Source organism: Nicotiana sylvestris, chromosome 1 (assembly GCF_000393655.2).
Source record: "Nicotiana sylvestris chromosome 1, ASM39365v2, whole genome shotgun sequence".
NCBI lineage: Eukaryota > Viridiplantae > Streptophyta > Magnoliopsida > Solanales > Solanaceae > Nicotiana > Nicotiana sylvestris.
In genome coordinates, this window is record NC_091057.1 from 21,096,404 (window position 1) to 21,109,663 (window position 13,260).

Genomic DNA, 13,260 nt, shown 5'->3' on the forward strand with positions numbered 1-13,260 from the left:
TTGCTTCATTGTCTCCCAAAGGATGGGACATGAATCATGACAAGTGAACCGTTCCAAATGTGCTTTCCTTTTCCATAGAAAAACCTGCATAGTGAACATCATCATATCCAACAGGATTAAAAGTACTGTCACCTACGGGGTAACACAGGACCAGGTCCTGAGTTCCTCTAAGGTATTTCAAACTTTTTGTGGGTAGCCTTCAAGTAGGATTCCTACAGACTTACACTTTCGATTCTATTCTGGAGTAGAGATATAGAAGGAGAAAAAAAAATTACATGCTTATCTAACTCTAGAATAAAAGAGAGTGATTGACTTGTCACGTAGATAGGAGCCTTTGGTTTTCCAATTTGAGATAGAAGTTTGATGATGTGGAGGTTAATTTGATTTCCCCACACTTTGTGTTCTGCTGCTTGTGCTGTGCAATGAGCTGCATCTTCATTCTTCCTTCAGCTTCAGTGGTAGTAGGTGACATACTAGGTTCTTTATGAGACGTAGAGGATGATGTTGCGTTGTTTTTCGCTAGTCTCCTTCATCTTACTCATTTTATCATCCTCCCTATTTGAAGCCTCAGATATTTCCCAGAGACAAGGTTGGTTCATCATATTGATCATCACCGTTTCTTTCTTGGCAAGGGAAAGTGTCTTGTTAAATACCCCATGAGCACCTTCTACCATTTAGTATGCCCTTTTGGAGACTTTGTGGCCTTGTTTTGTGGATTCTACCCAGAAAGATTCCTTCGCTCGTCTTTTTGCATTGAGCTTCCCAAGCTGATCCTTCCTGTTGTCGAGAACATGGCATTTTCCTCCATTTGGCAGCTCATGGTGGGTTTTGATTCAGGAGGGACCTGATCCGACACATGTTCTCCATGTAGAAATCAGTGTTTACTGCTTTTGCCCAGAATTTCTTGGTAATTCCATAGTTGATAAGCATTGTCCATGCAACATTTTCCAGTTCCGTTCTTTCTTTCAGCAATACCATTTTGCTGTGGAGTCCTTGAGTGTTGAGAAATTGTGCGCGATCCCTTCTTCCCCCTCCTCCTTCATTTTGTGAACTCATGTCCAGATGACACTTGAGTTTGGCAGACCACGAACCAGGTCCTGCTGAGTTAATTTATTCGTAGGTGAGAAGTTTGCATATACCAATCCTTCGTGCCATGGTTGCGACTTCACTCATCTCATACCACCAACTTGTGGAGATTCATAATTAGTTGGAGTGGATTTTCTTGTTTCCTTTGTCCACTGAGACCACTTGGCGAGTTATCAGATAGGTGACTGCACTTTTTAGGCCATGCATATAGTGCACGTTCCCACTTAAGTGCCAAAAGAACCTTTCTACTTTTTCATTCATTGAGAATGTACCCTTTACTTCCTTGTTAAAGATACATTCCCTTCCTGCAGGGCTTTCAGTGAGAAGAGATTCATGATGTTTTTAGTTGCGTGCTTTAAGCATCCACTGTCCATAGTCCATCGCAGTCAGCTTCCTCTTACTGTTCCCTGCTCATGCAAATCAAGGGTTATATTTAGGAACCCAAAGTAGTTTGGGTCCCTTGTTATTATAAAAAGGATGAATGAAGGATTTCCTAGTCAATGCAGGCAACATCCGCTTTTTGCGAGTGGTATCTGGTCCTTTGTTAGTAGTAACTCCATCAGTAAACACTTTGTTTTTTTGAGCAGACTGAACTCTGGCCTGGAAATTTTCTTTAAAATGCCCATTGTTCCCATAGTGGGTACATAGCCAGTTATCAGGTACAATGACATACTTGCTGTGCGGGTTGTAGAGAGTTTTCTCCCTTTGGAACCTGAAGCCCTGCTTGTTCCCACTGTTGTTGAGATACATGGCAGTGACAGCATTTGAGGACCAGGTCCACTTTAGAGATTTCTCAAGATCATTTCTTACTTTATCCAATTCAGCTTGAAGTTGCTGATTCCTCTCGAGTTCACTATAGAGACTGGTTTTCACAACAGTTAACTCCTTTTCAAGCATGATGTGCATCTCACTCGCTACTTCCTTTCCTTTACCAAGACTTACATTCTTATGTTCTCTATTGAGTCCCTCAATGGTTTTCTCTAGATCAATGCATATTACTAACAGGTCATCCCTTTCTTCTTCAGTAGATGCAACTTTTTCTTCTAAGGTGTGTTTCTTATTGTTAAGGCCTTCTATTGTTTCTTTTAGATCAACAACTACTACCATCAGATCGTCTCTCTCATTTTCAACACTAGTTATTCTTTCATTCAAGGCTTCCTTTTCTTTTTCAAGATTAGCTATGGTCTCATTTAAGTCCACTACATAGACCACTAGATCATCTCTAGATTGCTCTGCCTCTCCTAGTTCTATGGTCAAGATCTCCTTATCGTTTATAAGGCTATAATAGGCATCAATTAAGACATTAGATAAAGACCTTAGCTTCTTAGAAGAATAGGATTTCAGATTTCTCTGAACATCCCTGAAGTTTACCTCATCTTCTTCATCATCATCATCTGACTGAGCCATCAGTGCGAACACTGAATCGTACTTCGTTGCTTTAGTTTCCACTTCCATCATGGAACTGTTTTCTGCATCTAATTCCTGTTCGGATTCACTTGAGGAGTCTCCCTAAGCAGCAAGAGCCTGCTTAACGATATTGTCTGCAACACCTTTTCGATTGAATCTTTTATCTGAAACCAGGTTCCTTTTTCCTACTTTGTCAGGATTTTGCTTGTATTGCTCCTGTTTCGCGAGTGGGCAGTCTTTGATGAAATGCCCTGACTTTCTATATCTGTGACAGGGATTGTTGTTCCTTGTTTTACTTGAACTGCCCCACTTTGGTATACCACCATTTCTTTGAGCCATCTTTTGAAATCTCTTAGTAAGATAGGCCATGTCACTATCTTCATCACTTGAATCACTGCTTTTAGACTTAAGCACCAGGTTCTTTTATTTCTTGGGTTCTCTTCTTTCACTGTCTTTCTTTCCTTTCATATCGTATGTATTCAGATTACCAATCAACTCATCCGTGGTCAGAGTCTGTAGATCTTTAGCTTCAGTGATGACATTTACCTTACTTTCCCAAGACCCAGGTAGAACACTAAGGATTTTCCTTACAAGCTTGTTTCTGGGAATGGCATCTCTAAGTGAGTGAAGCTCATTTATGATGGAGGTGAATCTGGTGTGCATATCTTGTATGGACTCATCATTTTTCATCTTGAAGAGCTCATATTCAATGGTGAGCATGTCGATCTTGGATTGTTTGACCTGAGTGGTTCCTTTGTGTGCGGTTTGTAAAGCTTCCCATATTTCTTTGGTAGTATCACAAGTTGATACTCTGTTGTACTCATCAGGTCCTATGCCACACATCAAGATTTTTTTGGCACGATAGTTCTTTTCTACAACTTTTCTGTCAATGTCGCTGTACTCTCCTCCCTTTGGATGCCAATGGTCCTGTTTCTTCAATCTTCTTCATGGGAACATGTGGACCATCACAAATGATGTGCCACAGCTCTGAAACTTCTGCCATCATAAAATCATGCATACGGGTCTTCCACCATCCATAGTATTGACCATTGAATCTGGGAGGTCGATAGGTTGATTGTCCTTCTTCAAAGTTTGGTGGAGCAGCCATTAAGGATCCTTTCTAGGTATTATCCTGATAGGAGAAACTTTCTCTGATACCAATTTTTAGTTTATATGAGTCCACCAAACTATAAAGTACCTGGTTCTCTATGAGATGATGCTTAGAATGCAGTAAAGACTGAACGTAAAGAAGACAAGAGATTTTCTCCGTGGAAAAATCCCACACAAGGAGATAAAAAAATCACGACCTACTCTTGTAGGCTTTTAACTATACTAACTTGCAATCCCCCTATTACAAGTCACTTTGCAAAAACCCTATCGCAAAGACTTCAAACTAACTTGTGATGCAACTATCACAAGCCACTCTATAACTATCCTAGTTACAAAAGCTTTAAACTTATGACTATCCCTAGTCACAACATAAACTCAGAAGTTTATGAATTTTGGTTTGTTCCTAAGACAACGCTTCTAGGAAAGCAAACTAGGAATTACAATGACGAACAAATAACAAGATTACAACTCAACTACGGATGTACATAAACTCATTTAGAAACTGATCCTTAGTGGAGTTGTCTTCTTGTTTTTGACACACCAGTGACTTCAATACCGAATGAATACTTTTTATTTCTTGAGAGAATATCACTAAAGGCACAAAAAATGGCGTGCCTTGCACCAGGTTGTTTTATCATAAAAGATAGCACAATGGATAGTGATGTCAACTCTTGGTGCACGCTTTTTCCCAATGAGAAGTAATTGTTGTACTGTCTGCACATCCACTTCTGGGCAGTTGCGTTCCAGCTGGATAGTGGACTTTGCACTTCTGTCAGGACACACCAACGGACGAGGTCCTAGTTGTGTTCCTCTTCTGTGATAGTTGCTAGATGGTCACTTTCTTCTGCTACGTTCCAGCTGTGTACTTGACTTGTACTTCTGTCAGAGAACCCTAAGGGAGCAGGTCCCTGTTGTGTTTCTCTTTATATTAATTGCGTACAGTCACTGACTTGTGCTTGTATCGGAGAACCCTAAGGGACCAGGTCAACAAGTCCCTGTTGTTTTCCTCCCTATGGTCGTTCATCCATTTGCTGATTTTCAGACTTCGACCAGTTCTCATGAAATGTATATCCAGGTTTTCTATCTGGTTCTTCGCGGAAAGTTTGTTAGATCATCAAAATATAAGAAGCATAAAGCCAAGACATTGAAAACCCTCAGGTACCTATAGAAATTCTTGATAGGCAAGTAAGAAAGTTGAGAACAAAAGATATAACATCGGTAAAAGTTTGTATAGTAATCATGATTTAAAAGAGGCTACGTGGGAGGTCGAGGAATATATTAGGAAGAAATATCCATATTTATTTGAGAAAAAAGGTATGTGAACCTAGGTTTGGTTTGACATTTATATTTTATTTATTAAATACAAGTTAGCATGTGTTTATGTCCTTGCTAGATTATAGTTAGTTGTTGAAGTAATTTAGTTTCTGTCAGAGTATATTTAGTTATTTAATAATTTAGCGTCATGCCAACGTATATTTAATTCATTAAAGTTAGTTACTTTTTGCAGAAGTGGTGTACTTTAGATTTTGGTTGGTTATTGTGGTACCTCCTTACCAGAGTGTGAGTAACTAGTCTATGAGTTGTGTATGGTGCCTATGAATGACCTGTTATGGTATATTTAGTTTTTTTTGGTGTAGCTGTGGTATTGGTGATAGGGATATTTTTTTTGGATAGTCCAATTTACATGGGAGACTCTGCTGAAATTTTTAAAAATTTATGGAGTTAGCCAAAATTTTGAGTCCCTTGGAAAAGTGAGTAGTGCTAAGAAATTTAAGAAGTTCAAGGACCTAAGGAATGATTGTTAGCTTAAGAATAAGGCCATAGCAACATTCGAGGACGAATGTTTTTAAGGATTGAAGATTGTAACAGTCCTCAAATCTATAAAAGTTTCAAGACACACTAAATATATAATTTATTTTTTTAATCTTAAATTATACTTCTATTACGGAGTTAAACCCTTGTGATTGATTTTTAGTTACTTTTCTATTTATAAAGAATTGAATATATAAATAGGGGAATATTAATAATTTTAGGATTATTAATTATTAGAAGTGGGTATAATTAAATACTAGATAAAAAAAAAGCAAACAAATAAAACAAAGAAAAAAGTGCACGTGACTAACCCATAAAGTGAGTATTGACAGGAAAACAAAGGGCTTAATGCCTTGAACAAAACAGAAAGCATTCTGTTTTCTCACGCAGGCAAAAACTTAAAGCCTTTTGTGAAACAGAGGCAACCACAAAGTTACTCACGCATGGAAAATTCTAGAGTCCTTTACAACTCACTTATTCTTGAACTCAAGTATATAAGATTCCTTATTGTCAATCATCCGACAATAGTAATAGGTAAGAATTGAATAGTTAATTCCCTTCTTCCTCTGTATCAACAGTAAGTTCCATGTTTAGGCATGAAACTTTAAAATTAATTCAAATGCACTGGTTGTTGTAGAATCAATTGTTTGACGGGTATAAATTGGACTAGGCCTATGTATTGGCTCAAGGAGTTTTGAGGCGAGTTGATATAACCCTTTACTAAAGTGGTTTAACTCACAAAAGCACGCATACAAGGTGTTTGATAAATTGCTTAAAAGAGATTATATGTACTTAATTGGAGCGAGAGAGTACCTATCAACATAGAATTGTTCTAGCTAAATTTTAGATGATTTATTATGATATATATTCATAAATATTCAAATTTTTGTGTTATTCTTATATGCCATTTTCATGTTGAAAATTTATGAAGGAGCAAGAATCTTTAGATATACTTTTGAATATTTATTTCATTCTTATGTCATGCTTTACATTTAAGGATACTAGTATGAGTATGTATAGGATATTTCAGAAAAGATTTATACTTGAAAAGTTACAAGAAGAAGTTTAGAATTTTTTTTTGGAGTATCCTATATTCTGAGAAGGGGTCATCGCCCAGGCCAAGGGTACTGATCAAGGCGTTGACTTCCTGAAACTACTTGTGCCAAAGTAGGGAGCACACGAGCTGAGGGTCTCGTTGCTGAGAATTTTCCAAGCCAAGCTAAGGTATGGTACATGAGCGCTGAGAACCATGAAGCGATTGATACCTCGTGGATTGGGCCTATTCGATCAGGTTGGGATCGAACCCATGTCGATCACACGGTATCTGAGACAAAATTAAGTCAGGATTGTTGGAACTCCCAAAGTATAAAGTGAAGTATTTTTTTTATAAAAAAGAAAAAAAAAGAATTTCTTTTAGAATATTCATAAACTGCTATTATGGAATTATTTTAGAATTGTTCTTATAAGCTTTATGTTTTACATGCATTTAGAATCTTTGCTCATAATATATATATTATTAAAGTTCGTCTCATGTCGTAGAGACTCATTGAGTACAATAGATGGTACTGACGTTCTCTTTTGGGAACCTATGTTGGTCTGCGGTACAATGTAGGAATCAGTTTTGTAGGCGAGCAGGCTACATGTTAGGACTTCTCAAACTTCTAGTGCTATTGGTGAGCTCCGCTTTTGTTCGCGGAGTAATCCTTTGAGTCGACATTATTTACCTATTTCTTTGTTTACTTAGAGAACTGGCCAAGAAATCTCATGTCCTGAGCAGTGCGTCAGTTTATCAGTAGAGGCTTCATAGACACAGTCGTTGGGTTAAGATTCATATATATTTTTATTATAACTTAGTAGTATTTCAGTGGTTACTAAGAGTAAAGTTTTAGAGTTGGTTTATTTTAGATATTTAAATTATTTAAAACTATTTAGTTAAAGTATTGCCTTATTGCATATAAGCTTGAAGTTATAATAGATTTGATAAGCGCAGATGGTTCGCTTGGTCATGTTTAGTAATCGGGTGCCGGTCACGGATTGTTCAGAAAATGGGCTGTTATAGATGGTATCAGAGCCACTCTTGTGTTAGCCATGCCGATAGTGGGTCAGAGTTCATCCTAGTTTAGGCAAATCCCGGTTAGGTGGGGGAAAACCTTAGTGTTGAGTCTAGGAAAATCCCACGTGGTAGGGCAAACCTCAGCGAGGACGCTAAGTCCATAAGAGTGGGTGTATGTAACACCTCAAACTTTAGACAGAATCCTACATCGGCAAAACACAAGAGGGATATTGGGTATATAAGTTAACAAGTCGTATACCCTAGTGACACTTTTTAAATCCGTGAAGGCCTAGGCTCAAAGCGGACAATATCACTAGCGGGTTCGGCTGTTACAGATTTGATCCCTGTGAAACTCACAAAATCTAAGAATTACGGGATATGGAGTAGGACGATGAAAATTGCCCTGCTTGGGAAGAGAAAGCTAGGGTTTGTGAATGGCACTTGTACGATGGAATCATGCACTGTAGAGTTACAAGAGCAATGGGATACTTGTAATGCCATTATCCTTTCATGGCTTATGAACACAGTGTCCACAGAACTCCTATGTGGAATTGCATATGCTTCAAATGCTCACCTCGTGTGGGAAGACTTGAGAGAGAGATTTAATAAAGTAAATCGCGGGAGAATTTTTCAGCTGCATCGGGCCATTGCCACTCTCTCAATAGGTATAGATTATGTTTCATGCTATTTCCCAAAATTAAAGGATTTGGGGATTGAGTATTATGCTATGGTACCTAAGGCCAATTTAAGGGATTATGTTGACCATATAGAGCAGCAGAGATTGTTGCAATTCCTTAGTGGATTGAGTGACTCTTATGACCAAGCAAGAAGGTAGATTCTCATGAAGTCAAATATTCATTCTATCAACCAAGCTTATGCAATGGTAATTGAAGATAAATCTAGACAATCTCCTGGTATGGGTGTAATGAGTGATAAGAATGAAGTAGTGGCTATGCAAGTTGGCCGTGGTCAAGACTACAAGGGAAAGAAGCTTTTTCTACAGTGTGAATATTGTGGCTACAAAATCCACAACAAGGAAAATTGCTATAATTAGCTCACTGGATATCTTGAAGACTTTAAGGGAAAGGAAAGATTCAATCAGCCTAGTACTGGGCAGTTTGGTCGTGGAAATGGTGGTGCAAGTATAAAATTTGGTCGAGGAACTCCACACTTTAATGTTGTCAACAATGTTTCTAGCATTGCAGGTAGTGGAACTAATGCAGGTAATGCATAATCAATGTTCTTCTAGCTGTGACTTGCAGGATATTTTTGCTGGAAAGGGACAATTCTTCACAGAGGAACAATACAGGTAGATCTTAGCATTGTACAACAAGAAGCCATCTGACAATCAAACCAATATGGCTGGTATTACAGATTTCTTCATGTCTAAAAGTATTACAAGTGAGTGGATTATGGACTCAGGTGCCACACATCACATAGCTATGTACCCACATGGACCTATGGGGCCTTTATAAAATACCTACCTATGACAAGAAGTATTACTTTCTTACTATTGTGGATGACTTTAGTAGGTTTACTTGGATTCATCTACTGCAACTCAAATCTGAAACAATCATTTCAATTAAAAACTAACTATCAATGGTAAGAAACCAGTTTGGAGCAATGGTAAAAGTGTTAAGATTTGATAATGGAACAAAGTTCTTCAACTCAAAGTGCAATGAGCTGTTATAGAGTTTTGGAATATTGCATCAAAGCAGATATGCTCACACTCCACAACAAAATGGAGGTATAGAGAGAAAGCACAGGTACATCTTAGATGTAAGAGAGAAAACACAGGCACATCTTAGATGTAGCAAGAGCACTATGATTTCAATCAAAAATACCAATTAGATATTAGGGAATCGGTGTAACTACTGTAGTATATCTAATGAACATGTTGCCTTCCTCATCTATTAAAGGAAAAAGTCCTTATGAGATATTATATGCCAAGCCTCCATCCTTGAATCATCTGAGAGTTGTAGGGTACTTATGTTTTGCTTTAGTTGTTCCCAAGGGAAATAAGTTTGCTGCAAGAGCAAAGGCATCAGTCTTGATGGGAGATTCAGATACCATCAGAGAAACACACTGTAGGATCCAAATGGGTATACAAGATCAAGTACCAAGAAAATAGAGACATTAAAAGGTTCACGGCTCGACTTGTTGCCAAAATATATAGCCAACAAGAGGGTCTAGATTATCATGATACTTTCTCTCATGTGGAGAAGATGGTAACTATGAGGTCAATCAAAGCCTTAGCTATTTCTAAAGGTTGGAATCTATACCAAATGGTGGAAATACAATGCCTTTTTGCAAGGTGATATTTATGAAGATGTTTACATGGATATGAATGAAGGTTTAAGGAGACAGAGGACAAGCGCAAAATACAACACGAAATTAATGCTTGCTAGCCAAAGATAGTATAGTTTAATTATCGTCTTCACAGGGATTGGATTTAAACAATGTTCAAGTAATTTCTTGCTTAACACTATTCAGGATAATTAACACGTTAGTTGGGATGATTAATAACTAAAATTAAGTATGAAACTAAAACAATTAATAATTGATCACCGGAAGACAAGAGTTGAGCAACACTAAAATATCAATGGGAGATATAAAGGTCGTGACATGATAGGTGCAAGATAGCTAATTGGATCCAACTCTAGTTCAATTCACTCTAATGTTCTAATGATTCTTACGAATTCACCCGATGATTAGTTCAAACGTGTATTCAAGACTCCTCCCTCGATTAAATCTTAACTCTACGAGGTAAGTAATATAAGCACTATAAAAATATGTAAGCATGCGTTTATGGATTAGTCTTTAGGAAAACGTCTCTTGAATATTCTCCTAACTCGATTTAATCAATAATTCAACAAGCTCTTTCAATTACTTAAAAGAATCACTAAATTAAACAAAATAAAATAATACAAGATAATCACCACAAAATTCCTCTTTCGATTAAATAAACTGGTGAATAAAGTTGCAACAAATTCAAAGTTCCATAAATGAATTCAAGTAAAGAACTAGAGTTAAAATCCACAAATATCAATCAAAATACCATATCCGTCAAACCCTATGGAAACTACTCCATATTCATGGAGAAATTCACCACAAATAAAGTTGAATAACAAAATAATATGAATTCAATCCAAACTCGGGTGTTTGTTAAGGAAAGAATGATGAATCCTTGTGCTTTGAGTCTCCAATGCTCTTTCAATCTTCCGTAGGTCAAAAGTCCTCTAAAAATTATATTTTTGGTGTATTTATACCATGTATGAACGATCCCGGATAAAACTACTCTTTCCAAGCCGAAGTGGAAAAATTGGACTGCGAAAATACCCTAGCGCGGTGCGCCATGCGCCGCCCCATGCGCCACATTAGTGAGGATTTTCAGAGAGTTAATTTCTTGAGCTTTTACCCATACTTCAAATCTCTAACTTGTTCAAATTAGCTACAAATTATCTTAATGGCTCGAAATCATTTTCTGCAAGGCATAAAACACATAATAAGTGCAATACATTAACATTTAAGCTCAAACAAAACTAAAATACAATAACTGAAGTGTGAACTACGATTATAACAGGGATTTCTAGCCTACCATCAACAACCTATACTTAAACCATTGCTCGTCCTGGAGCAATCAAACTGTATATCTCACAAAGACGACTTGCTTATCGTAACTTCTCAAACGCATCATGCCAAGAATATTTAAAGCAGACTAAGCACCATATTATAATATCCTAGCCTAAAAACTCGACTCACACACGCCACAAATTTCAAAACCTACTCATTTACTCCAACTCAAAGGCCAAAAACTTTACCTTATCTTTGCAAATCATGTGTCCTCACACAAACAATAAAGAGTAGTTCCACACACAATAAATTTCAAGAACAATTAGGAACTCAAGATAAAAAGAATTAATTCACTCTCAAAAATAAGATTCATGTGCCACATCAGACATACCATAGGCTTTCCCTTAATGTAATACTGTGCTGATTCGAGCTCATTCGGTGAAAGATCAAGTAGGACTTAATTTGGTTGTAATGTAGGCCGCGGAACGGGTAGGATACATTTAGATACAATGACTACACATCCCCAAGCACTTTAATATATATACAATTTCACACTTTAAACCCCAACTTATGTTAAACCAAACACCAACCTTCACAACATCGAGCTCTCACTTTCTTTAAGCACAAGCAAGGTGAGAACTACCACTAGCATGGAATCCATTTTTTTTCTTTTCTAAATTCTGACTTTTTTCTTTTCAAGCAAACTCACTTTTTTTTCCTTCCAATTCCTTACATGTGGCTCTCACAAACATCCACTAACACCTTTCTCCTTTTCAACAGTTCCATTCAAAAATCTGACCATACCTCAACTTAGCTTTTACAAGATCATAACAAATTCAAGTGTTCAAGAGAGGTAGAAGGTTCAAACAAATGGTGAATTCAAATAAAATGGATCAGGCTTATAGTGTGGTTGCCAAAGAAGTAGGATTACAGGCACAAAGGGGCTAACTAGGATACACATTTGGGTAAAAATACATAACCGGCTTAACAAAGAAATGTCTATATCACTTCTTAGACTGAACAAGACTACTATTCTGATTTCCAACCACACTGGGCAAGTTCTAGACATCAACTGACATATACAGAATATCAACAAAAACCTCACTCACACATTGACACATAACTCACTTAGGACCGGATCTATTCTGACTCTCTATTCAAAGCAGTTAAGCAACATCAAAATCAAATATTTTAAGGCGCTACTATACATGAGTCCAAAACTGAGAACTTGGGGGTATAAGTCATGTTTCATGTTTTTAAAAAAAAAAGTGAAATATGTTTTGAAAATTAATGTCCAAACACATTTCATCTTCAAACCTAACTTCACTCAAAACAGATTTTTTAAAACAAGTTTTGGAATATATGACCAAACGCTAGCTAAGATAGCGTAGACGTCTGAATTGGTCAGCGGGAACAGAGGCTGGTCATATTTTTTTTTCTATTGTTAATATAGGAATTTAGTTACTAAAAAAATATGGGAATTCGAAGTAGCTACCCGTAAAACTTATAGGGGTCGTTTGGTTTGAATACATCTTATGCCGGGATAAGTTATATTGGTATAAGTTATGCTGGGATAAATTATGCTGTGATTATATTTTATCCATTGTTAGGTATGTTGTATTAAATATGACAATTACATAATTTGTAAGAAGAATGTATAAGTTATACTGGTGCTAATTACCCCATCCTCTATAAGGTATAAGTTATCCCGGTGTTAATGTTAATCCTGGGATAACTTATACCTGGTTTGCTAACCAAACGAAGGATTAAGGTGGTATTAAAATTTTATACCAACGCTATATGTCATGACCCATTTTCATAACATATCGTGATGGCGCCCAACACTATTGTCAGGCAAGCCAACGCGGAAGTATTAGTAAATTATTATTTTACATACCCAAAACAGTTACAACATTTTCTTAATTTGCAAAAAAAAAACAGGTGATAATATGCAACATTCGATAATAATTATACAACCCAAAAGAAACGTCTACTAATGTGTGTGCCAAGACCTGGTGTCACAAGTTGTGGGCAACTAGTAGAATATAAAAAAGAATAAATCCATCTTACTGTCCGAAATAAAATAGACAGCAAAAATAAATAAAGAGAGACTCCATCAAGCTGCTGAACGACACGGGTAGGGGTAGCTCACCATGGATGTCTCGGACTATGAATCAGGGGCGCGCACCAGACTGAAATCCAGATGTACCTGCCTCAGA

At 37.1% G+C, this 13,260-nt stretch overlaps 2 protein-coding genes across 2 annotated transcripts; one reads left to right on the plus strand and one right to left on the minus strand.

The window, feature by feature from the left end:
• Positions 1 to 2,916: 2,916 nt before the first annotated feature.
• On the minus strand, positions 2,917 to 3,336 carry LOC138891190 (uncharacterized). Its single transcript, XM_070174283.1, has one exon. The coding sequence runs from the start codon at positions 3,334 to 3,336 to the stop codon at positions 2,917 to 2,919; it is 420 nt and encodes a 139-aa protein (XP_070030384.1).
• Positions 3,337 to 7,859: 4,523 nt separating this feature from the next.
• LOC138891191 (uncharacterized) lies at positions 7,860 to 8,303 on the plus strand. The gene has a single exon (XM_070174285.1). It carries the CDS (start codon positions 7,860 to 7,862, stop codon positions 8,301 to 8,303), a length of 444 nt encoding a protein of 147 aa, XP_070030386.1.
• Positions 8,304 to 13,260: the final 4,957 nt, after the last annotated feature.